Raw genomic sequence first — 26,560 nt, 5'->3', positions numbered from 1 at the left:
AACCTTTGTCGCTGTTCATCACGATCACAGGTGCGCTGCCGTTGTTGTGTAAGATGTTTTTTTATGAACTTCAGCTGTTTTGAGGAAAACGTACTCAATGTCGGAGGCTCTTATTGTGAAGGAACGTGCCTTCCAGCTCAGCTCCCTCTTCACCACGACGGACCGGTACAGAGTACACAATACTGCAGAAGCTGCACCGATCCGCCTGTCGATCTCTTGCTCCATTCTTCCCTCACTCGTGAAGTAAACCCTGAGATACTGAAACTCCTCTCCTTGATGCAGCACCTCACTCCCAACCTGAAGAGAGCAGCCCGCCCTTTAACGACCGAGGACCACGGCCTCAGATTTGGAGGAGCTGATTTTCGTCCCAGCTGCTCCAATGAGAGCTGGAGATCAGAGCACTGTTTGTACAGAGACTGGATGGCCCGTTACTAGCGGACCCCCAATCCCAAAAAATGGCTTCAAAAAATGGCTTCAAAATGGCCGACATCCATGAGTAAAACAATACAAAAGAACAACAACCTGTGATTTGTTATCTGAGAAAAGATTGAATTTATTGAGAAAAAAGAAGATCAGAGAATGATGTCCTCGAGTAAAAGATGTCACTTCCTGTTCAGGGTCGGCGGGGCTAAAGAAATGACATAATACTGACGCGAAGTAGTGTTCAGTCCTGGACTTTGATCAAACGTTGTGGCTTTGGTGGAGATCATATGTTCAATGTTAGAATTACGACAGTTTTGTGCTGGGGGGCGCCGGAGTGCCCGGAGTGCCCGGAGAAAACCCTCCCACATATACGAGGAGGACATACAAACTGCATACAGAACAGCTGACAGTCACTGAGAGGCGGGGGACACCCTGGACAGGTTCCTACAGTTTGTGATACAGTTGAATATTCTGGAGAAAAATTTGCCAATTCTTTTCAAATATTTCTTCCTAGACTTCACCTCAACTAAATGGGCAGAATTTTCTGTTTGGCAGGAAGTTTCTTTGAGCGTTTTGCGTGAAGTGGTGGGTTTCCTGTTGGGGGGCGGGTCTGGCCTGGTTTTGACGAGTTTCTTTAACAGGATGTCTTCATTTCGTTTGTCTGGATGATTGATGGGGATACATTTTGATCTCTGTTCAGGTGTAGCATTGGGACTCAGACCTACAAACTGTTTTCTAATGATTCCTTCTTTACGATGAGAACTGTTTTTGTCATGATTTGAACTGAAAGCTGGCACACATGTGTCAGGAAGGGGCTTGGTGTTACGAATTTCTGCTGGGTTTTCCTGCTGAACATCTCTTTCAGATGGTTGTTTTTTAGATGTTTGTACATTTACCAGAACCATAATGGGACATGGATGTTTGGATGTTTTGATTTCACAGTCTGGAGATGAACTGGGTTGGGTCTTGAGTTGGCATGAGTCTTTAATCTCTGCGTTACAGTCAACACTTACTTTCTCTGGGTTTTCTTGTTGAACGCCTTTCTCAGATGGTTGTTTTTTAGATGTTTCTGGATTTATATCAACAGTCAGAACCATATCGTGATCAGAATGTGTGGATGTTTTGCTTTCACAGTCTGAAGAAACACTAAGTGGGATTTGGAGTTGGCTTTTTTCTAAAATTTGATGTGCATTGGTCACATACGAGCTGTTATTGTCATTGTCAAGATGGGCCATTGTGATAAAATCATGGTTGAGAGCTTCATCCGGGAGAATTCTCTCTGCTGGATTTATCGTTAGTATACGCTTCATAAGGTCTATAAATGATTTCACGTCTTTGATTTGGTTGGGATCATCACTTTTTGGTGCTATTTTCAGAAAATCGTCCATAGACTGTAAAGGACTGGAAAAGTATTCTTTCTCTTTAATAATGATTCCTGTGTCTTTCACATATTCTTCGTTTGTTTTAAGTCTCCAAACAGGATTTGGGCTGGACTGTTCCAAGATAAAAAAGCGGTCAACATGCCTGCCAGTATTTAGTAAATGATTATCAGGCAGACCGTGCAGTTTTGTAATAAATTCCATTGTTTCCAACTCAGTATCGGAAGGATACATGTGCTGGACGAGAAACAGGAAGCCTAACGTACATCCCAAACTCCACATGTCAATGCCCTCGTCCAGAGGAAGACCCAGGTAAACCTCCGGCGCTCGGTAACCACGAGGCTGGACTCGATCAACCAGTGATAACTGTGGAGTTAGGCAAGCGAGACCAAAGTCAATAAGTTTTACCTTAAATGGCGTTTTCTTGTGATTGACAAGCATTATATTATCTGGTTTTATGTCGGTATGAGTGACGCCAATGCGTTTCAGGGCGCTGAGAGCTACGAGCATTTGTTTCGCGATCGGCCGAATTTCAGACACGCTCAGACGTTTCGAAGATATTTTTTTCAAGTAGTCAAACAAACTCAAATCTAACAACTCGTACGTAAAACAAGTGCAGTCCTTATATGGAAAGCAGTTATAAAACTTGACCAGGTTGTTTTGGTCAGCGTCGACCTTTCTGAGATGCTTTAGCATGATAGCTTCTCGTTTGGCCGACCAGTCATCGTCATCTCTTATTATTTTTAGCGCCACAAACTGGTTTGTGTTCATGTTTTTGCATCTGGCAACTTCACCAAAGGTTCCATACCCAAGTGATTCATAAATGTGGTAAACAGTTGATTTATGTTGGATTAGAAAACGTTCCTCGAAGATTAATTTAACATCATTCATGGTATTTCTTGAGTCTTTCAGGCTGAAGTCTGAGTCATAAGATTCCTTGTCTGCATCGTCAGTGTCACTATCTGTTTTCCTACTGAGCTCGCACACTGACATGATTTCCTTTGCCATCGTCCTATAAGGGCTTTTATCCACTTCATTAAGATGTTCCATTGATATATATTTATGATTAAGAGCATCAGCTGGGAGAATCCTCTTTAATGGATCAACCACTAACATATTCTTAATAAGGTCGATAAAAGCGTTTAAATCCCCTAATTCAGTGGGATCTTTAATGTCAGGGACCATTTTCTGTAAGTCGTCAAGAGACTCTAAGTGGTCGTAACTATTGCCGTTCTCGTCAGTAAAAGTCCTTGTTACCCGTATATATTGCTTGGGTGTTCTGAATTTCCAAACGTGTTTGGGCTTTTTCTGGCAGAGTCTGAAGAAGCGTTTGACTCGCCATCCCTTTTCCAGGAAAGAACTCTCAGGATGCCCGTGGAGTTTCACAATAAATTTCATGTAGTTGTACTCGCATTGCGAAGTGGGATAGAAATGCTGGCCGAAGAAGAGAAACAGCAACGTGCACCCCAGACCCCACATGTCAACGCTTTCGTCTGGCCGCAGACCCAAGTAAACCTCCGGCGCTCTGTACCCAAAACTCTGAATTTCGTGAAACTGAGTGAAGTTCGACGTCATACAAGAAGCCCCAAAGTCGATCAGCTTCACCTTAAAGGGCTTTGATTCCTGATTGACAAGCAGTATATTAGCTGGTTTAATGTCCGAATGAGTGACGCCGATGCTTTTCAGTGCTGTGAGCGCTACAAGCATCTGTTGAGCGATCGGTCTGATTTCCGCCACGCTCAGAGGTTTCCATTCCCTTCTTTCCATGAAGTCGTATAAGCTAATGTCTAACAATTCAAATTCAAAGCAGAACCACGTCTCATACTTAAAACAGCTGTAAAACCTGACGATGTTGTTTTTGTCGGGGTCGAGCCTTCGGAGACGTTTAAATATCTCAGCTTCTCTCTCGGCTGAAAGGCGATTTCCATTAGTCATTACTTTTAAAGCCACATGCTCATTTGTCCGCTTTTTATGACATTTAACAACTTTTCCGAATTTTCCACATCCTAGGGCTTCCTCAACTTCATACATGCTATCGTCACCTTTCTCTGATTGTAATTCTGAGAAGGGTTTAGGAACTTGAAGACTTCTTTGGGCGACCAGATCTGAGTCCAAGGAATCCCCTGAGTCATTTGAGCTCCCGAGTCTACACTTCAAGATTAATTTATGTGCAGAGTTAATATAAGGGATATTATCTGAATTATCAAGGTGCTCCATTGTTAAAAAACTGTGAAGAAAGGCTTTACCTGGGAAGACCCTCTCCGTTGGATTTAGTTTTAACATATCTTTAAGGAAATCTATAAATGCTTTTAAATCTTCTAATTCAGTAAAATCTAAGTTTGTATCATTTTTCACTAAATCATCTAACGAGTCTAAATGATCACAAGGGCTGTCTGTGTGTTTAACCGTCTTCCCTGTTGCCTTGTTAAACTCGTCAGGAGTTTTTAATCTCCACACGCGTTCAGGCTCCTTCTGAGCCAAAGTAAAGAAGTGTCTGGCGCGCCACCCCTTGTCAAGGACAGAATTATCTGGTTTTCCGTGCAGCTTAACAACAGATCTTACATAATTATACTCGCAGTCCGTCGGATACAAGTTTTGACCGAGGAAAATATACGCCAGCGTGCAGCCAAGACCCCAGATATCAACGCTTGAATCCAGCGGCGAGTCCCAGAACATTTCTGGCGCGCTGTACCCGTAAGTCAGAGGAATCACGACTTCTGACAATTTCTTTGTCTCAGCGGCAGCTCCGAAATCAGTCAGTTTTACCTTGAATGGCTTAGCGAGGTGATCAACGAGCAGGATACTTTCAGGCTTTATGTTTGCATGAGTGATTCGGATTTGTGTCAACGCTTTCAGAGCTACCAACATTTGATGAGCTATCGCTCGAACTTCACTCACCCTCAGGGGTCTGCAATTTCTCCTGATCATGAATTCTTGCAGGTTTATGTCAAGCTTTTCAAAAGCCAAACAGATACAATCCTTGAATTCGAAGCATTCAAAAAACCTAACAATGTTGTTTTTGTCAGGATCCAGACTTTTGAGGCATTTTAAAGCTTTGAGCTCTCGTTCTTCCGAATTATAATGCTTTTTTTTAATACATTTTAAAACAAAAACCTCTTCGGTTTTCTCTTTTCTGCATGTGGCGATGTTGCTAAAATTCCCATACCTTAAGATAGCTGCAATGCTGTAATCATTCAACTTACCTTTAATCTCAGCGCCGACTTCTGCTTCAAACGTAGATGTTTCTGGACGGCCCGAGCCGGATGTTTTCAAATTTTCAGCCATTTTTCAAACTCCAGACGTTCTGTCAAAGCGTAAAGCTCCTATCACTTCTAAGGTCCACTGGGTAATGGCAGAATCAAGAATTTGTGTGACATCATCACCTTTGATCGGAGATGATGTCATCACTATAGCCTTTGATGTCATCACCTTTGATCTGAGGCTGATGATGTCATCGAGCAGCAGGGAATTCTCAGGAAATAGAATTCTGGTTACCAGGTTACATCTTCTGTATTCAAACATGTGAACAAAATGAGGCGCAGGCGTTTCATGTAAACCTGGATTTAGAACATCAGAGTTGGGAGTTCCCAACTAACCACCGATTTCTGAAAAAATAGCATCTTTATTCTTCATCAGATGATTGAACTTTTAACTGAGCCCATCTGTTGTGTTTTATGTTGCTGCTGTTTTAAATGTGTTGGTGCTGGGTAAGCAGCACAACTCCTCATAACGTTAGTGCTACGATTTTAAACGAAACCAGCTCTAAGATGGCAGCAAAGTGGGGTTTGTCACCCGGTAACTTCCCTATAAAATAAAAAAGTCAAATTGTTCCGTCTTTGTCGTCCAGTTTGACCTATAAACAGAACATTCAGGCCATGTGTCCAAACAAACATGATGGAAGGTGCCCCCCCCCCCCCTCGCTGAACAGCAATACAAGTTTAACATTTGAATAAAAACATAAATAATACATTTTAAATGCATTAAAATAAATCGTTCTATCACTTGGATGATATATATTGCAGTGTATTGTTTGGCGCTTTACATTTTCGGAGCTTCTTAGTATCAAAATATGCAGATTTTAATGGTTTTTTTAGAAGAGGTGCAACATTTTTCAATAAATGACATTCAATAAATGATAAAATAGGACAAATAAATTAGTTTTTGTATTGATTTTATCTGTTTTGTTTGTCTAGTTTCCCTGTGTTATTACCAATCGTGTGTTTTTTAGCCACAAGAAAGTCCGTAAATTGGAATTTTCAAAACATAACAACCCTCATAACGTTAATGTTCACTCGTCGGAAGGTGCTTATGGTAATAAAACCCCTAAAGCTTGACACTCAAAGGGCGATACTGTAAAGATTGTAGCACAGGGAGCCGTTTGCACAGTATCCAACTTAAAAGTGCCGTTTCTGTAGTTGCCGAACCGACAACCGACCGATTTCTGCCTTTTTTAAAGGACTTCAGCTGCAGTCTGTTTTCTCGACCTGAGCGTAACAAACCCAAAGCCAACACAGCAACGATGGAAGGTGGCTGAAACATTTCATAAAAAACACTCAGCTTTAAAACAAACATTCTTCAGTGAGGCGTTCTAATGACAGCCTCCGCCTGGAGTTCAAAATGGAGCTTACTGCCAATCACAGCGCCTAGATTAGGAGGTCGGCAACCCGTTTGTTTGTTTATTTAATCGTTTATTTTGTTGAACAGCTGGTGTTTGAAACTGGGGGGGGAAAAAAAGCAAGATTTGTCCATGAAAACATATGCCACATTCAATTAAATTCAAATATAGTTTATTAATCCCACAGGGAAATGAAATGTTGTTGGAAGTCACCATCCTGGTTTGGTTAAAGAGTTGTTATCGATGCTGATGGCTGTGGGCAGCGGTCTGAAGAAGCCTCTGACTGAAGACACTGTTGTTGTTGGTTTGTTGGGTTAAATGTGGGGGTGGGTCTGAGCCGGGGGGGCCACCATCCTGCATGTTTTACTTGTTCCTCTGCTCCCGGTAAAGAGAAGCACAAATGTTGGATGTTTTGGCATAATAACGCCCGTCTCCCAAAGCTGGTTCAGCTTTCACACAATATTTATGTTGTTTTTTTTTTATTAACCTTAACTTAACCAGGCAAATCCCAGTGAGATCACAGATCTCTGTTTCAAGTGAAGGCAGCCTAACATGCAGGTTTTTTTAGACTGAGGGAGGAAAACCCACGCAAACACGAGGAGAACAAACCCTGGACCTTCTTGCTGTGAGGCAACAGTGCTAACCGCTAAGCTGTCGTGCTGCCCAATTCTTTTTTTTTATCATCGGTTTCTGTGGTTTCAAGAAGTTTCTGCTTGCAGACTATAATATGTAATGTTATAGCTGCCTTTTGTTGCTAAAACTTTAATAACTTGGGCTTTATGAGTGTTAGTTGGGTAAAAGTGTAAACATGAAGCCAGCAGCGCGAGTTCATGCAAGGATGGATCTTGTGAAAATTAAAGCAAAATAAACCGCAAGTGTCAGTAAATCTAAACCGTCTGTGAGGCTTCTCCACGAGTCATCAACACGCTAAAGATAAACTTAAACATTGTAGCTCTGCGTTGCACGACCTTCTGGCCCGGCGCTCGGCAGACTGGTTTCGCCCGTCTCCGCGCGGTTCGGGGCTCCTGGGTGAAGACGAGCCGTCTGTTTGTGGTGTTAAAAAGAAAGAAAAAAAAACACAGGAGCGTCGAGCTATTGATGAGCGTGGGAGACTCGGCTCTCCAGAAAAAAGGCATGACTTGTTTACAGCAGACCGTCGCTCAAGGCCGTTTTCAAAGAACATCATCTCACACGCTCCGGAACGTACCAGCTCCCAACACGCAACTTCACTCCGCGCCTGAAATCACAGGGAATGCTTCAGTGTTTCGACAGGAGACGGATGAAGTGGAGTGAACGCCGGTGCCAAAATAAATTGTGCTTTAAGAAATGCTGACAGAATTTTAGACGGAGATCGTCTGACGCTGAGAAAGAATGAACATTTAGGCGTTTTTGTCAAATCTCAAACGTGCTAATTTGCTTAATCTCATACAATATTGTGAGATGTCACACTCATGACTCTCAGCTGCTACTACTCATTAGCTTATAGCTCTTGGTGTGTCGGCTAATCTTGACTTTCTGTGGCAGGCATCTGGAATCGGCTTGACTCCAAGAGTTAATCAGTTGTAGACGCAGACCGATTTATTACTTCCTGAGAGCTTCATCGAAGTCCATCCTGTGGCTCGTGAGATATTTTGCTAACAGACACACAGACAGAGACGCGGGCAGAAACCTTAGCGTCTGCTTTTGCCTTTCTGCGGCGGGCGACGGCAAGCCGCAAGCAGGTACTGGCTCGAAAAGAAGTCGTTGCCGTGACAACCCAGCCTTCCTTATCACACCTGGCTTATTCAAATGGGCCGGCTGACGCACGTGTCAAACGGCCAAACCGAAAGCTGTGGACGCGAGGCAGCACTGACCTCTTTCAGCTTGTCGACACAAGTTTAATAGTTTTGTTTTGTGTGTGTGAAGGCTGTAATTGAAAAAAAAAGTTCCCCACCAGCACAGATCAGATGAAAAGCCTCAGTTTCTTTTATTGGGAGAGTTTAAAAGGTGAGGAAGGTTATCTCCTCATCTGGATATGATAAGTTATGAAAAGCGGGATAAAGCCGCAGCTGCGACAGCATCTTTTTTTTTTTTTTGTCCCTTTCTTTTTTTTGTGTGACAGACTTTAAAAATAGCGCGCTGACATTTTAGCGGGAAGAGCTGATAAGGAGCTCAAAAATGGACCGTTTTATCGAAAGCTGTGGTTCTTTTTTTTTTCTTTCAGCTGAGAGCGAGAGGAAGATTCTGTCAATAATTTGTCCGTTTGCGGCGTTCCTACAGGGAACACCAGCTAAAATATCATGTGGTGAAATTGGCAGCAGCCAGAATCCTCTCCCTCTGTGTGAATTTCTTTCTTTCTTTTTTATTTTTTTTTTCCTGCGTGAAAGAAAAGGTGATAAAATGGCCATTTTTATCTCCCTGTCACACGCCTACTATGACTGTCAGACCGCCTGATGACACCGCAGTCACAGTTGTCACAGCGAGTCCGTCTCACGGCGGCACCTCGGAGTCCCGCCGGGGATCTTGTGTTGGCGTCTCTGCGAGGGAAGACCGTGAAGGAAAAGGGAGGGGCCGGGGCGGGTGGGGGGCCGATGGCTGCTCGTACAGCGGGTCTGACAAAGTGTCTACAAATGCTGCGAAGACGTCACGTCGAACGGCGCGGCAGCTTCGGCGTGCCATCTGTCTCCGCCGAGGACGCGATCAGGCGTGCAGGCAGAAGGAAGGTACGCCTCAAGCATAAAACGGCCCCCGGGGGCCCCGGGCTGCGCATCTGTAAGGCAAAACTTATACAAGGCGCTGTATAGATGGAAGCACAGGTTGGACGCGTGGAAGAAGCTCGGCTGATCACTGAAGCTTGAAGTTCTTCTTGTCACGACTCAAACTGAAGCACACTGGGTGGAAATATGCTGCTTTTTCTAACATAAGGTGTACCAGGGTTTTCAAAGAATAGCAGCGATGTGAAAAGGGTACCGTTGTGACATCATTTTCACGCTTCGGCTGTGTTTTGAGTCAACCCTTTCTTTGATTGTTTGGGACGTCACGTGTTTTTTTTTTTTTAACTGTTCAAGTCAATTACGTTCCGGAAAAGTTGTTCTCCCAGTTTATAGACAATGTATACCAGCAAGGCCACCTGGTTTTTATAAACCCATCAAACACAACATATTTTGACACCATTATGGATCTTTTAGAGACAAATCCAACACAGTTTGAATTTTTCAAATCGGTTGTCATAAACTGATCCTCAGAATGGGTCTAAATGAATCCAGTTCTTAACCAGGCAGCAGTAGAAAGTCCTGAGTTTAACTTCCTGGAACTGAAGCTGAGGAATCGCTCTGATTGGCTATAAATTTTCAGATTATTCCTTCGTGGATAACACCTGAGCAGAGCAGTGGGAAGTGCCAGCTCCCGCTCGGCTCTTTGCTGACGTCTGTCAGAAAATGTTTTACATCATCTGAGTTGTGAAATGGTTGAATGAATGAATTAGCTCGGTCACTGCCTGAGGCAGTTAGCTACAGCGCTGCCGTGCGTCGTTTATTTAACAGACGAAGAACATACAGAGGAGGAGTGGGTTGTGAGGGGACGGGTGGCCTTGCTATGTAAGCTGGGGTCAGGAAATCAAATTATATTTAGAGTTTGTTCAAAACGGCATACTTTGCTGTATTTGAAAGATAAAACCCAAGTCATAAATTCTCGTCTGGCCCTTGATTGCAACGTGTTCGGTTTAGAAATCTTTCCGCCTCAGCCGGCGATAGTTGGGGTCACAGGTCTGCTCTGGTGTCATTTTTGAGCCACTGGTTTCGATGTTGTTTTAGCTGTAAACTTTGTGGGCGCACAGAGGAGGCTGCAGCAGCTCAAACACCAGGGATGGGCGTTTTTAAGGCAAATCTGTTAATTTTATTTATTATTAACTCTGCAAATCTGCCCAACCCTTTAACTGGCAGGGGCAGTTAGTTTTATTGACTTAGACCTGAATACAGAGCCGTGGAGATTCTGTTAGGGGTTTCAGATTTAAATACCATGGTGGTAAAATGGCCATGTAGGCCCCCTCCTTTTGATTGACACCTCTTTTGACCAACCCAGGTGGGTAAAAATACAGTTGAGTGTTGTGTGTTCCAACTTCACTAACTATATACTAGACGTTACAATAATTTTGACTGCTGAGGTGAAAAATTCAGTGTTACCTTTACAATTCGAGCAAGCTTTCTCATGTACTCTAAAGGCTTCAAGGACAGCATTTAATTTAATTTAGGTATGCTTTCTCCAGGCGTTTTAGGGAGAACTAGACTTGAATTATTTAAAAAAAACACTGTCCATCCTGAATAAAACCATGTTCATTGTGTGGAAAACCCCAAACTTGTTAAATCCCATCCACATATTATCAAATTTATCGTTTTGTATTTTACAGTTTTGTCCAGATCTTGTAAATCCTAAGACCCTGAACAGAGATGTGGCCCGCTCCCACATGTCACATACCCACCATCCAACACACTTTTCCCCGAGCTTCTGACTTAAAAGCACACATATCTGCAAACCTCACAACTAAATCCACGACAGACGCAGAAAATGATGAAGAACAAAGACCCGTCGGCCCACTTTGCAGCCACCGCACCCGCCCCCTCTGCCTCCATCTGAACGCGGTCTCCGCTCTCGCCGTCCCGCACGGCGCGCACTCGAGACGCAAAGTCGCGTCGTTTCATAAGGTGTCACGACTTGCGTAAGCTCAGCTTTTCGTAACTCTGTCAGATGACCGAGCTGGGAAGCCGAAGCAAAAAAGACTCGGCCTCTTTGTTCGCTCGTCCTCAGAAATATTTCCCCCTCCGCAGCCCCGGGCAACATCTCGCCGAGTCTTCATCCTGTTACCGTCAGCAGAGACGAAAACAAGAACTGTAGTCACCCGTTGAGAAAAGCCTACATGTTATTTAAGCTCGGTGTTTTTGTCCCTGACCCTGCTCTACCTGTATTTAGCTCTTTAGTGTTGGCGTATGTAATGTTTGGACCAGCAACTCAACCTCCCAGCTTTACAGAAATGTTTGTGGATGGATTTCAGCCGTCCGAGGGTGCAACAAAAACAAATGATATCAGATGCGCGACACTGAGAGGAGGAGATCGTTTCAAGGTGGCGGGGAAGGGTTACTTGTGCTCCGAAGTGGCGTCGGACGCCGGAGATCGAATTGCGAACGTCGTTTAGGCAAAATCTGGGTTTCCCTGTTCTTTTCTTTTTTTTCTTTTAAACTATATTTCAAGATGAGTTATGTGTTGACGGGCCATTTTAGTTGAATCGCAGTTCAACACCATCATTGTCATCCTGTAGTACAAGTACCACAGGTGGTACTCGTGATCCCTGTAGTCCAGGAGTCCGGAGCCATTTCTGCTCCTTCTCTCACTAAATAAAACCCGCCCAGAGCCACAAAACCTACATGAACCTTTAAACAAATATAACACGACTCATTAAGTGTTTTAAAAATAATCTATATATAATTATAAAATGAAAGATCTATAATTAATTGTTGACATGTTACCAAACTCCTGTTCATATAATGTAACCTCTGAGCTGTCAGCTTGTCTGCATAAATGTGGAAAATTAATAATAAATGACAAAGTCTATACAGTCTGATAAAGTTTTAGCATAATTAGGCTGTTTTGTTGCACAATACTTGTGCCTTTTTTGTGCTGTAAGCATAAATTTACTTCAAGTGTTTATCAAAGTTAAGCCCCTTTTTTTAATTATTACCACAATAACTTGCCATATTTCTGTAAAACGCTTAATTTCAGTGGCTCGTAATATAATAGTTTATGTGTGTGCAAAACTGCACTTTCTGTTTTTTCCCACTGATTAGTTTGCTTCAAATGTTGAGGTTTTTATTAATAAAGTCACCCTGTGTGGCTGGAAGTTCAGATTTAAATAAAAGTAAATCAAAAAAGGTAACATAAACTGACTGATGCGTTCTTTCTCCTTGCATCACTTTGTTACAGACGTTTTAGTCACACGTTTGCACAATTGGACAGAAATTTCCTTGCTAGTTTTTGGTCCAAGAGCCACTGAAGGGGGGGGGGGACTAAAGAGCCCGCATGTGGCCCCAGAGCCGCAGGTTGCAGACCCCTGCCCGGGTGGTACTGAACTGTGGTGTTGAACTTGGCTTCAGTCAGACACCACCTTAAAGAAAAGTGTTTTGTTAAAAAAAAAAAAAAAAAACAACTGCAGGTGACGATCGTGATAGTGGCTCGTTGAACAGCCAAGTCTCTGTTAAAAGCTGCGAGCTACAAAAGATGCAAAACAGTAAAGAAATTCAGTCCTAAATTTATATTTAGTGGTCATGGAGCAGAGGAAAAGCTTCAACTACATCATATAGGTGCTTTCAGACTGCAGCTGACCCCTTCACAGTTCTAAGAGCCATTTCAGGTACTTCGCTTTCTTTTTTCTCTTTTGTTTTTTTGTTGTTTTTTGCTTTTGCCCTTCCGGTACCGTGACCATTCACACTTTATTGGTTCTTTTTTAGCTCCCATACTTCAGAGCTGATACTTTCTTGGCTCGAGCGATTTAAGGGGGACGTGATTGGTCCGTATGTAAACGCGCCGGGCACGCCGAACGCTCTCCCAGGACTCGCACCAATAAAGGTGTGTTTGCGTTGCGAAAGGAGAGGCAGTTTATTTGCTCATCAGTGTCGTCCTCCTTTTAAACGTTCGCAGCTCAAAGCAGACCGATCTGTCCTTTGAGTCGTGGCTCCTGGAACTCCTCCTGAACGTTCGGAGCAATCTTTAAAAACTTAAACCAAAGATCCACAACAGACGGCTCCATCTATGGCCTTCTCCTTTTATGTGCATGGCCACTCCACAGTGGGACTAACCGTTCCTCTAACCCTCAGAGTTTTGTTGTGGCCTGAAGGCACCTTTATGTGGAGGTATTTACAGCTCTGAATGCATGAAACCATATCTTTAACTGCACCCTTCAGCTGGGGGTCGAGTTAGGCTCGTATATGTAAGTTTATAAGCTTGTTCTACTTTTTTCTGTGTCATAACAGTCGTACTTTGAGAGTTATAGTATCTGCTCCCATAAAAAGATGTAGAACATACCGTTAAGGTTATTACAATCAGTTGGTTTTTGTTGGATTTGTAAATGGCTTTTAGTTTATTCCATATATATGGAAATATAACACATAGGAGTACGATACTATGGGGGCGCCATAGCAAATTTTAGGTTTTGGTCAAAACGTGGAACTTCTCGCAGCTTTATCCTCGAACATATTCAGCTCATTGTTGGTAGCGACGCCAAACAAAACGCCTCTTTTGCTTTTGTTGACCCATCCAGCCAGCTCGGCCTCCTCCCTATGCAAACTGCGCTGACGTCGGCGCAGTCACAGTGGCTTTTTGTTTCACAGATAAAACACATCTCTGATGGGGTTTTGGACTATTTTAGGATGGGTTAAACGTAGCTTCAAAGTTGTTGTTTTTTTGGAGTTTTTTTTTTTTGGAGATTTTTGATTCACAGTGTTTAACAAATATGTAATAAGATCAACTCAAGAGCTGTTATATTTCAGATAAGTCTGTAGATTCATCCACTAACTCCTGTGTTCTTATTAAAAGACCCCATTTCCTCCAACATACCTGTATGCATCATGTAGCTCCTTCCTTACCAGCCGCCATTTTGAAGTATCTTAAATTTAGGACCTGTCTCACAAGGACAAGCTTCTGTTCTTATACTTGTAAAAAAAAAAAGAGACCAAGGTCAGTGTCCAAACTGGATTCTTTGAACTATAACTCACTTCCCAGCTCGTTCCAAGCCGATTCAAAGGAAACACTTGAAGGCTTTTCACAGAACTGGTTTGATGAAGCTCACCTTGCAGGACGAGAAGCAAATAAACCTTTTTGCATAATATTTGCAGCGGGGGCCGGTTTAAACAACACAATACAGTATTGTTATGTATAGAGAGTTTTATTTAGTAACTGAGGAAAAACAAGTATAAAAACAAAAACTTCCTTCCTGTATGCTAACACTTTGTATGTCGGGGATGACTCTGAGCGACCGACACGTTCAACTGGAGCTCAGAATCTGTTAAACTCATATAAGGTGTATTATCACAAAGCGTAGTTTCTCTGAATCAGCTTCTGGAGAAAAGTCGGGTCACCGTCTGCTTTGTGACCAAACAGTGAAAATCTCCTGCAATGCTGCATTTCATTATATCCCAATTTTATTATCGCCTGAAAAGCGAAGGTGGACAGTTGCCTGTGTCGATGTGTGTGTGTGTATATGTGTGTGTGTGTGTGTCTGTTAGCAGAATACCTCAGGAACCACTGGGCCAATTTTCCTGAAACTTGGAGAAAGTAATCATTTGGTGTATATCTACTACTGATTCCCTTTTAAAGTTAAGCCCATTCAAGATGGCTGCCACAACTGACTGACTTTAAAAACCACAAAAATGGCTATAAGTAAGTCGATTTTACAGATAGTGTGGTAAAACTTGTAGTTGTAGCTGAGAATCCTTCACAGCTCGTACTCCAAGCGTGACATCCTGTGATATAACGTGGATTGTACATAATGTTATTTTCAAAGTTTGACCAAAACGACTACATAGTTGTATTCATACTTAGGGTTGGTTAACTCTGGTGACCATCTTTAATCAGGCTGACTCCAAAATTTAATCTGTTGTAGATTTGCGTCCAGTTACTGGTTGCTGTTGTTGGGTTTTTCTTTTAGTTTCTTTAAAATCCGTCCTGTTGTTCTTGAGACAGGCAGACAAATGAACGCACACAGAGGCGATTAAAGGGAAAGTTCTGAATTTTTCTAAATGAATTTTATTATCGTTCTTTAGTTGTCCTTCCAGTGTTTACAAATCCAACAGCCTGGCGCCTGTTTGTTGTACAAATATCCCTGGATCCTGTAACGTGTCCGACTGCCTCTGTGATGCTTACAGCTTATATTTATTTTTATTGGTTTTAAAGTTCAGAGCAGCCACTTAACAAACACGAGGCTGTCTTCAGTTGAAGAGTGATCACTTCTTCGAGATTTGTATCATTTTTCAATAAAATCCTTCACTCTGTGTTTTTAAGAAGAATCATTATATTCAGCTAAAGCGGCCTTAAATGTAAGGAGAAAAAAAAAATCACATTAACCCCGACTTTCTTCTCCACAAAGAATAATCTCAGCCCCATCTTTCTAGATGAGATTTTTCTTCGGTGGTTATTTTTCACCAATATCCCCGAGTGTCTCCCCATCCCCCCCCCCCNNNCCCCCCCCATCCCCACGGGGATTCCCTGGAATTTCAATCCACACCACATTTAGGGGGACACTCTACAGCAATCTCGATTTTATTGCACCTGTTTCTCCAAGATGAAATGTTGCAATTTCCTTCGAAAGGAGAAAAAAAAACCCGCAGAAAGTGGAGAAATGGGAGCCGGGCCGAGCTGCCGGCCCTGAAATATCCTTCCCCTTCAGTAATCGTCCCCGCCATCTTCCCCGTCGGAGCAGGAGCAATATATGATATATTGAATGGCACAGGGAGCAGATAAGGCACTATTATTGCCAGCTAACAATGGCCAATATCTGAATGAATGATAGTCATTTGATGCACAGATTGAATCTGTGATCTCATTATGAGTTAGAAAAGTCTCCAGGAAGGCAACATGATTGGGTGTTTGGCTGATCGGATGAGAGGCTCAGACAGCTGCCGCCGCCGCCGCTGGGAGAGCCTACAGACAGCTGGAAAGGCTGAAGCTACCGACGGGTTCGCGTCCAGGCGTCCTCCCGAGCCTCGTCTGCGTCCGAGGCTTCGTCGTCGCATTTTGAGTCGTTTTTGATTTATTGCCGCGGTTTTTGGTCTCGCTCGTCTTAACCGCTCGCGTTTGCCTGTGAGAATACGCGGCGCAGGGAAGAACCCGAATTCGGGGCAAGGAGACGCCAGGAAGTCAAGATTCAGAGGCGTCAAATTACTAAACTCGAGGCAAATAAAATAAAGCAAAACTGAAAACATCAAAACCAAAATCAATACAAACAAAAAAAGTCTGCTGCAAAGTAAAAGTACTAATATATGTAAAGTGCATCTTTTGCATCATTTTATATTGTAGATGATTAGTGTGAAGCTAATTCGAACCAGGCTGTAGTTTATTTGAAGCTCTAAAATGCTTCTCAGTTTTGGATCAAACATTTAGTCGAACTAGAACCTAAAATTGGATTCGCGCACAGTAAAGTCACCGAGGCTGAAGGTAAATGAACTAAAAAATGCCTTAGGACGATTTTATTCTCATCATTTATGTGCTGTTCAGGTGTTAACATTGTTTAACCTGTGCCTGTGTTCACGTCATATCTCCGTCACTCAGGCCCAGTGTAGAACCACACCTGAAAACTACCTTCTGGGTCACTTAAAAAAAAAAAAAGTATTGATTTGAATTTATAGCATCTCTCTGTAATTTTCTGCGATACGACTGTTTACCCAGCAAATACTGACTGCTGCAGGTAGACTCAATGGAGCCAGAACATACCCCTTTTTTTATTTATTTTTTTCGTCTTTAGCTTCAAAAGCTAATGTCATTGTGTCATCGGAGCGGTGACGCAGACCGACCGGTCACTGATTGGCTCCCGCTGTTTGGGAAGGCATTTTTTTTTTTTTTTTTATCTAAGCCGTGGCAGCGTGTCATCTCTAGCCCGAAGGAATCTTTCTCCTCCGACTGGGAGACGTTTCTGCTGAGCGCGAGCGAGATGGTTACCCCGAGGCAGGAAGCGCCACAATCACATTGTCAGCACTCCTTTTTTTTTTTGCCTTGCAAATTTGCAACCCAACTCCACGCCGATGCAAACCAGTCTTTTTTTTTTTTTTCTTCCGCCGCAGTCAGCCGGCTATTAATCAGCATGTCTGCGGCGAACACAAGAATGAAACACAGGGCTGCCATTTTCCTTTAATTTTATACATTTGCATGGTTTTTGTTTTGGATATAATATAATTCAGGCCTGCAGGTTTACGTATTAAGCATCAATACATACCTGCCATGAAAAGCAAGTCATCATCCCGACCTGTTAGCATAATATCTTATAAACCACAACATGGGTTTTAAAGAAATTCTCAGGAAGTAATCAGTGGATGTGCATCTACAGCTGACTAAGTTTTTGAAGCCGACCCATTTCAAGATGGCCGCCACAGGTGGATAAGTTTAGCACAAAAACGGCTAAAGCGCGATTTTACAGATATCGAGCTAACTGTGCTTTGTGTTTTTTAGCTAACTCAGCTTTTGAGCCTCGATCCGTTGGAGTGAACTAAACGTTCACGATGATAATTAATTCTTTACAGTTCAGGTTAAAGTAACTGTTGGGTTTATTTTTTTTTTTTTTGCGACGAACAGATAGGCAGGACGAGGAGGCAAGCAAGACATCGAGGCCGGCACATTAAACCCCCCCTGAGGGTGTACACAGCAGACAGCAGCAAAGGCATAACACCGAGGTATGGAAAATGCAGAACGCACAAGAAAAGAAAGGCCACCGGAAAACAGGAGGAGGAGGAGGAGGAGGAGGCGGCGAAGGCTTGACGTCCCGGAGGGAGAAATCTGCCGATCCAGCAGCCGGAGGAACACGAGGCTCTTCAGAGGATTATCGACCTGCCTGAATGTGAAAAGTTAGCCGCTTGTGACGCCGACGCGGCGGCCAGGCGATTCTTCTTCCGTGCCCACCAGGAAAGGAGCGTCCCTGTCACTCCCCTCCTGGAGGGGGAGATGCTTCAGGCTGGGGTGAAACGGGCTCCTCTGCTTAAAGCGCAGCCCGACCTGCCTTTCAGCGCAGTTCGCACTTGGCACGGAGCGCCCTCTTGGCTTTTTTTTCGGTCCCAAGTGGCCGTGAACACGCAGACGAGTGTGTAGTTGCAGCAGCGTGGGAGTCGGGTGCTCCTCGAACCGTAAGAGAACCGTCTACGTGAAGTGAACTCATGGCTCTCAGAGACAAGAGGATCAGATTCAAGCAGGACTTCCGGCTATAAGCTGTCCACCTCGGCGTCCTTGGTGACGCCCACCTCTGGCTTTGGACTCTCTGCGTCTTAGCAGCAGACCTGTAGGAGGATAATTAGACATCTTGGAAGAGCTAAGTCAGATTTCTTGCTTGCTTTTTTTAGCCATTATTACAGCTCTGTGTGGAAATAAGAGCGAAGGCCTTATCTGGAAGGCTTCAGGGTGCTAAAACGTAAACGCCAAACTCTCAAGTCAGAACTGACACGGAGCGACATGCAGGGGCCGATACAGATTTCCCAGCAGCAGGTAAAACCTCTTACATCACGACGGCGCGGCATTACCGCAGCTTGGAAGTTTGCCGGGGTGTAATGGGCGCACGCCGCTGCCGCCGCTGCCGGCTCGTTCTCCTATAAATCAAAGAGGTTTTTCACAGACGAGGCTGTGTTTTCCTGCAGCTCAACAAATCTCCCCGAAAATGATGCAACAGCTGCAAGAAGTTGACCCCACGTTAGCGTGAAACTCCAGGAGCTCCCCGAGAAACGCAATCGGCGAGCCGAGGGCTTCAGCGCCGAACGCCCACGCGGATGAAAGGAAAACCTTTTTTTTTTTTTTTTTAAACTGTTCTAACTGCGGTTTCCTCCGTCTGTAGCGCTGCACGACAGTTTGGGCCATGCTTAAATTAAACTTTTGTACACGTATACGGTCCATTTGGTCTAAAAAAATCACTTGTTCTAAAAATATACATATATATACAGCTGTGTAAAGGGTCACTTAGGTCTTTTGTTTACCAGTTTTGAGATTAAAGTTGAACTACAAAATAAAAGTAGTAATTTTATTTTAGGAATCGGAAGTCAAGCTCCAGGAATCAAACCTCAAGCAGATTTGGAGCAAACAAACTAAATTAGTCAAGGTTATAGGTGCACTTTCACAGGTTAAACTACAAAAATAAAGCGTCTCCTCGAAACCAGAACCAGAGCTCACAGAATTTCCTGCCGTCCTCAAAATATTCCCCAAACCATCCGAAGCTCATGAAAGCAGCTTAACGTTAATATTACCGTTCTCCGGTAAAACTCTGCCACAGCCAGCGAGTTATTACGCTTGTGCAGAAAGAGGAAGAATCTCCTTAAAGGGTTAGTTTGGACATTTCGAAATGATGTTCTGACAAATAGTTACATAGAGAGATGAGAGTGTAGGAAGAGGAAGAAGTCCTCCTTCAGGCTAATGACTAACCGAGCCGGTGTCTCCTTTAGAAGGATTTTTAGCCACATAAAACACGTTTTTGCTCCAAAGTGTCCCACTGCTGGGGAAAACAACTCAACTTCTACACGTCTGCTTGGGACCTTTTTGTTCAGTTTGTCAATCCAAGCAAACTGAAGTGAGGACAGTTTATTGTTGTGGGACGCCCTCTCCTTTCTGTTTGTAATGTCATCAAGCAAAAATCAGCAACATTTAGAAGAAGAGCACGTCATGATGGATTAAGGACACTTTGGTTTCCTCCTACGGTCTCAGAAACATGCATATTAGGTTAATCAGTGATCCTAAACTGACCTTAGTTGTGATGCTGTGTGTGTGTGTGTGTGTGTGTGTGTGAGAGAAACTAACTAAATAATCCTGACGTCAGACCGAGCTGGGCGCCTTGTAAACCTCGTCCGTCACACGTTCCAGTTTTCTGTTCAGATTCTTTAGTGGATGGCGCTCGTTTATTTATTTATTTGTTTAACCTTTCTGTGCGAGTTCTGGGAACGCCGTCGGGCGCCGCTTCTCGGTTACAGTGGCTCGTAAACCCGGAGCGACGGATTCCCTGAAACGTACCGGTTTGAAGGAGAACACGGCGTGTCGAGCGTCTCTGATGATGGCAGTGTAATCGTCTTACCTGCAAAGATTCAGCTTCCATGAACAGTTTGGCACCAAATCTTAGAAATACATCTTTGAAGTTTTGTGTTTTAAGTTACAGCTGGCAACTTTTGGATGGATAGGTGGGTGGGTGGATGGATGGATGAGTGGATGGATGGGTTGATGGATCATGTTGTCATATCTTACAGTCTCATTCACTGGGCTAGGAAATTAAAATAATTCCCCCTCGTGTCCCGTATCGGTGAGCCCCTTTTTTCACGAAGTGACCCATAAACAGACAATCGGTCCATCAGGGGAGCACCGTCTGTCACGCGGACGTGCTTCCATCAATTCTTGATCAAAACGCGCCCGCGTCCCTCCCTCCGCCGGCGTTTTACTTTCGAGAAAAACTCGTTCAAAAGCCGGCGATTAATTATTTACCGAGGCAATGAAATGCCAAAGCCTAGCGCAGCACGCCGCCAGGAGAGAAAAGGTCACTCTCACACACACACACACGGCGCACAAACGACAGTGATGGATGGCCGGCGACGTTTTTATCTGAGCTTCGGGCAGACGCAGTTTCATCCTCGTCTCCGAGCCGCGGTCAAGGGCAGAGCCCCAAAAAACTACAATAAAATAAAATAAAATAAAATAAAACCCCCGATCGACGAGAGGAAATCTTTAAAAGTTGATTTTCATGTGCGAGGTGGTGACCTCTGTGATCTGTGGAACACTCTCCCTCCGCAGAGAGAACTAAAAGCAGCACGTCTCTGTGTTTGTCTCCACAGCTGAACCACACAGCCGGCCAGATGGGGTGCCAGTGCTGCCGGATGGTTAAAAGGTGAGCCGGAATTCCCCCTTTTTCTGTTTTTTTTAATTTTATTTTCCTTCTGTATGTTTTGACAACGGTGTTAGTCACCTTTCGTGTGAAATCACCGGGACATTAACTTCCTGTAGTTTTTCCCAACTACTCGTGCTTAATTTGTTAATAATTTGAGACTTCTCAGACCAGGTGGGATTACTGTCCTTCAACTGAACAAGGGGGGGGAGGGGCTTCCCCTGAGAAAGAAAACGTGGAATCCCGCTTCGTTATCTCGTTCACTGAATGAAATGAAACTGATTAACTTTGACTGGATTTGTTGTTTATGAGGGAAAAGCCGGTGAGCTCTAATGGAACCGTCTGTACGGCTGTTCCAGCAGAAACTTAGAAACCTGTGAGCTTAAAAAGACCGCGGAGACGCAGGCGGCTCGTCGTGGCTGCGGCGGCCTGGGAGGAAGAGCACCTCGGCCCGGGCGGCGTGGGGGAGACGTCCCCTTGGTTCGCTCGTTACTGTCCACCGTCTCAGTCGGTTTAATGAACACGTCTGGTCACGGTGAGGGAAGCAAACATCTGTAGGAGGACAGGAGAGCTGAGAAGGTGTTTTAACGCCGCAGGAGGAGGGAGGAGCTTCTGATGAAAGGTGTGATTGAAAACGAACGTCTCGCCACCACGTGACCGCCAACCGACTTCCTGACGTCTTATGGAGCACGACGGCGCCTTTGGACTGACAGAACATGACTCCAGAACGCCTGAAGGCAGCAGGAGTGTGTGGTGGAGGAGCCTCTTGGTTTTTATGAACCTTGAATGCATCACAGCAGGTTTCCTGTCCACATGTTGTCTCATCTCGTCTCACGCAGATAGTGAGAGGTCTGCGCTGCCAGCCTCATGCGGGCTTTTTCAGCGCGATCCGTGAGTCGATAAGTCGATAGCCAGCGAGCGCCCTTGGTTACTGTATTTCCGCTCATTAAAAGCCTCCGATCCTCCGCTGTCAGGGCGCCACGTCGCTGCTCCGGACACTCCGAAAGGCCTTGGTGTGCTTCGCATACCAGCGCCGTAATCCCTTCTTCACACTCTCTTTGCCACGTCACACACACACACGAGAGCACAAACGCATACCTCGCTAATTGTCTGAAGTGTCACATTTCTGGGATTAGCAGAGTTTGAGGCATTCAGGTTACTGGGTCAACACTTCAGGACCCGCTCAGCCCTGACCCGCTGCAAGGGATGGTTCTGGCTTCTTTTTTCTTTTTTTTTTTTGTAAGTGGGGTTCTGTATCTGTCAGTATCTTACCTGCAGTAGGTAGATTGAAACGCCTAGCATTCCTTGAAGCATTGCCCGTCGCCCTTCTTGCCAAAGTTTTAAACATAGATCTCGCCCAGTCTGTTAGCACTTGGACTACGTTTTAGGAATGACTCTCAGCTACCACCACACCAAAACTCAAGTCAGTATCTGTAAAAATGACCGAGTTACAGTCATCCCTGAGTTTTCTAATGTCAGTTGGCTGTGGCGACCATTTTGAATTACGTGGACCCCAAAAGTTAATCAGTGGTCGATGTCCTTCCCGTGATTACGGTCTGGGAGATTCATTAAAATCCGTCCAGTGGTTTATGAGATATTTTGCTAACAGACAGACAGGGATGACTCCATCAGTGAATTCAGAAGTTTTGAACCAAGAGTTTGCCCAATCGGTTAGCGCTCAGAGTATGTTTTGGGGATGAATCTCAGCTCCCACCAGGCGAAAATGTAGCTCGGTATCTTTAAATCTGAGAGAGTTGTAGCCATTTTGGTGCTAGCTGTGGTGGCCATATTGAATCAGAATAACTCCAAAAGCTGATCAGTCGGAGATGACTATCAGGTGCTCACTCTCTGTGAGATCCATTCAAAACTGTCCAGTGGGTCACGAGATATTTTGCTAACAAACAAATACTGGGACGTCTTTCTTAAAGTTACAGTTCAGACAGTGCTTAGTGGACTCTGCGACGGGGCCGCCTTGTTTGTTTGAATGTGAGAATCACTCGGAGATGAAGCGGCCGGCCTCCCGTCGTCGACGAAAACACACTTTCCCTCTCCCTGCCAAGCTTCTCCGGCTCTGAGAGAACTCTTGCCGGGCTTTGTTTCGTTTCTCTCTCTCGTCTCTGAAAGCGTGCTGCAGATTTCACCTTGACAGCGAGGACCCAGCAGCGGCGCTGCAGGAACAGGAAAACATTTATTTATTTTGTCTCAGCTGAAAAAAAAAAAAGGCAGAAAGAACGACACCGGATTCCGAGTCGGATCGATTTTTTTTTTAGATTTCAAAGTTCTCGGGACGGGAAGACGCTCGCATCCAGGAGCTCCACCAGGGTCCTGAACAGATTAAACAAGAGACGCTCTCAGAAGGCCACGTCCACACACACACACACACACACACACACACACACACACTTCAGAACATCTAAGTGTGTGTAAAAGCGATTTAACTTGCGCCTTTGAAAGACAATCCTACACACTGTGTTAAGAGAGTCATTAAAGGTACCGAGCTGTAAATATTGAGATCAATAATCAACGATTCCTAAACTTTTTAACTTCCAGCCCATAAAATATCAGCGACAAAGGTGTGTGAGGCCTTCTGTCGGCTGGTTAAATGTCCCAAAATGCTAACAAGCTTCTTAAATAAGAGCACAATGACACAAACAGTCTTAACGTCCATTAAAATAAATCTATGACTTTTATTTCAATTCTCTTAAACGATTATGGTGCAGATATATCAGCAGTGGGGTCCTTGGACTAGATAAAGCTCTATACAGGTGCAGGCCATTTACCATTTTAAAAACTAGGTTTTCAAATGGAAGTTGATATCTGGAGATGAGCGAAGGACCCCTGCTTGGTGTTGGGTGACCCTTGTTGGGGTCCCGATCCCCAGCGTTGGGAATCATTGACTCAGACTGTTACTGCTGTGTGGCGTCCCGCAGCACGAGGCCGGCTGGACGACGACAGGAAACACGATCGAAACTGCAAAACGAGCTGTTTCAGAAACCTCCGTCACAATCCCTGTTACCTAGCAACCCCAAGCCAGGCCTGGCCCCTCACCTAGCAACCCGAGTGGAGCTCCGCCCACTTCATTACAAACAGATCATCACGTTTGTTCTGCTGGTTTTACCGCTGACCAATGTCTGCTGGAAAAGGAAAATGTTCTGTTGTCGGCTGCAGTATAGAACATGTACCGCCGGTGACCCGACCCGCAACCAGACGGGTTTCAGACTCGCTGATTGTCGCCGTCCGACTCGACAAATGTCTGTTCAGAACCGCTAAGTGCCCTCTCCCAAAGTCAGAATCCTCAGTTTGAATTAATAACGATATAAATGTGGGTCAGATCTGCAGCCTTTAATCCTTTTTTAGGTTTTGAGAAGGGACACTGAGTTGGGGGGGCGTGGCCATCAGCAGCTCATTTGCATAAAAGTGACGTAGCCCTAAAAGAGGCAGAACTGATCAGGTGAAATCTCAATATCTGAGAAGGATTCTGTGTATTAAATGTTTGTTCATGGAAGCAGAATAGGTCCCCTTTAAGATCCGATCAGTGAACTCCATGAGTTCGTCCAGTCACCAGCCCTCACTGGTTCAGTCCCCGCGCTTCCATCTGTTTGATAACCGATTACCAGTTTGTGTCCTCTTCCCCCTCCCAGCTACATCTACGACCCGTCTGTGGCGGTGGACGTCCGGAAGACCGACTCCACGGGCGGCTCCCTCTACCAGCCCAGCCACGGCGCGGGCGGGGCCCCCGGCCGAGGTGCCCACGGCGACAGCAAGCAGAAGCACGGCGTCCACAACCTGGGCTACAGCGACAGCACGCTCAAGCTGGAGTTTGACAACAACCGCGTGAACCACAGGCTGCACGCCGCGCCGGCCCTCGCCAAGGAGCTGCACCAGCAGGCGAGCGCGCCGCCCGCCGAGGGGGGGCTGTACATCATCCAGCCGGAGGCCGTGGGGCCGCGATGGGTCGACGTGGGTCCAAGTCAGGTCCCCGTTTACCCCAACCTGGAGGAACTCGGCGAGCGGGAGCGCGGGGCCGCGAGGAGCGAGTGGGAGCACGCCCGAGGCAAAAGCCTGTCGGTGGACGAAATAGACGAGGGGGTGGGGGGGACGCCGGAGTACCTGTGCGACACCGGGGACGAGGGCAGCGTCCTGTCTGTGGACATCCACACCAGCACCACCAGCTTGTCGTCGGGCGGCACGAGGAACGAGCTCACGCTGAATAAGACGCCGGACATCTCCACCGAGGAGAGCAGCATCTCCGTGACGAAGAGCGACGAGGACGTGGAGGTGAAGGACAACGAGGTGGAGGTGCAGAGCGTCACGGACTCGATGGTGGCGGAGGCGCTCGCCGCTTTGGAGGCCGCCACCGCCGGAGAGGAGTCGGAGTGACGGAGTTTGTACGGAAACCGGTCGGACCGAGGCTTTAACGCTTCCAGAACTGCCACGAACCTTTGCCAAAGCTTTGAACTATGAAGTTCCTCTCCAAGATCCTTAAAACGAACGAAGGAAAGCTCGGTTTACAAGAAAGAGCCGATTTATTTTTAAACTTGTGAACATTTTATTTTATTTCTTTTTTACCGTGACGGAACCTGACGCCAGCCTTGTGAAGGCTTCGTTTCCAAAGCTGCGACGTTTGGATCGAGCTCCAACTGAACAGACTGAATTCTGCCAGCTGTCGGATCTCAGCGTATTTAACACTCCGGACTCCCAAATAACCCTGGATGTGCTCAGTCGCTGTTTTTGCCATAACCATAATGACATTTTATTAAAACAAGACAGCAGTTTTATCATAAAAGTCAATATTTCCACAGTGAAAACAGTCCACGCTTCTCACCATTTCACCAGGTAAAAAACAAAAAACAGGAAAAGTCTTCAGATTTTCTTTTTTGTTTTACACACTGCACAGTTGTTTTGTCCTTATATTGTGATTTCTTGTTATTTATAAAAAATTTATAGCTCTAATTTGATTTAAAGCCACAGAGGCATGCAGTCGGTTCATAGCGGTCCACTTGTTTGTCCTCACCCATTTTAGAATGAAGGAATGAATGTCGAATCAGTCTGCATGTATCAGGGGGTAAAAAAAAATAACAACGGGGACGTGATCGTGTAGCAACAATTTTTATGCACATAACTGTTTTCGTTTGTTTTTGTTGAAATATTTCCGTGCTCCTTAATGACCCTGCCTTCATTTTCGAGCAGCTTGAGTTTAACAAGCCAAGTAAAGGTCAACCTGCACAGGAAACCACTCTGGGGCCATCAGTTCATCCAACGAATTCTGTCTATTTGTTTGTTTTGTTTGGTTTTTTTTTTTTGGTTTTGTTCTGTTTTTATAGGTCAAGTTATGAATTTCTAGTCTGGCCTGTGATAAAAGTTCGACTCATGTGCCTAATAATGAACTAATTGAGGCTGGAGACTGCTGAAGAGATGACATTTAAGAATAATAATAATAACAAAATGGTTTCCTTTAGGAAGTTTTTAAATTGTTTCACTGAGAAATCCATTTTTGATCAAAATCCTGCCAATCATTTCTAGTTATTGTATTTGTACTGTAAAAAAAAATTCAAAGTACAATAAACTGAA

General features: G+C 44.7%; 1 protein-coding gene across 3 annotated transcripts in view; it reads left to right on the top strand.

Moving 5' to 3' along the window:
* Nucleotides 1–26,560, top strand: part of zgc:194930 (uncharacterized protein LOC557813 homolog) — a 33,974-nt gene extending 7,414 nt beyond the window's left edge. Inside the window, exons 2-4 of one of the 3 annotated variants that reach the window (XM_037976600.1) lie at nt 17,725–17,822; nt 20,940–20,992; nt 24,631–26,560. In XM_037976600.1, the coding sequence (XP_037832528.1) occupies nt 20,961–20,992; nt 24,631–25,369 (771 nt within the window). In that variant the 5' untranslated portion in view covers nt 17,725–17,822; nt 20,940–20,960 and the 3' untranslated portion in view covers nt 25,370–26,560. Of the gene's footprint in view, nt 1–17,724; nt 17,823–17,882; nt 18,625–20,939; nt 20,993–24,630 lie in introns of those variants that run through there. The other 2 variants (XM_037976599.1, XM_017426213.3) reach the window with 2 other exon arrangements.

This window comes from Kryptolebias marmoratus, linkage group LG7 (assembly GCF_001649575.2).
Source record: "Kryptolebias marmoratus isolate JLee-2015 linkage group LG7, ASM164957v2, whole genome shotgun sequence".
Taxonomy (NCBI): Eukaryota; Metazoa; Chordata; class Actinopteri; order Cyprinodontiformes; family Rivulidae; genus Kryptolebias; species Kryptolebias marmoratus.
The sequence above is the reverse complement of the archived record's forward strand: the minus strand, read 5'-3'. Positions and strand labels throughout refer to the sequence as shown.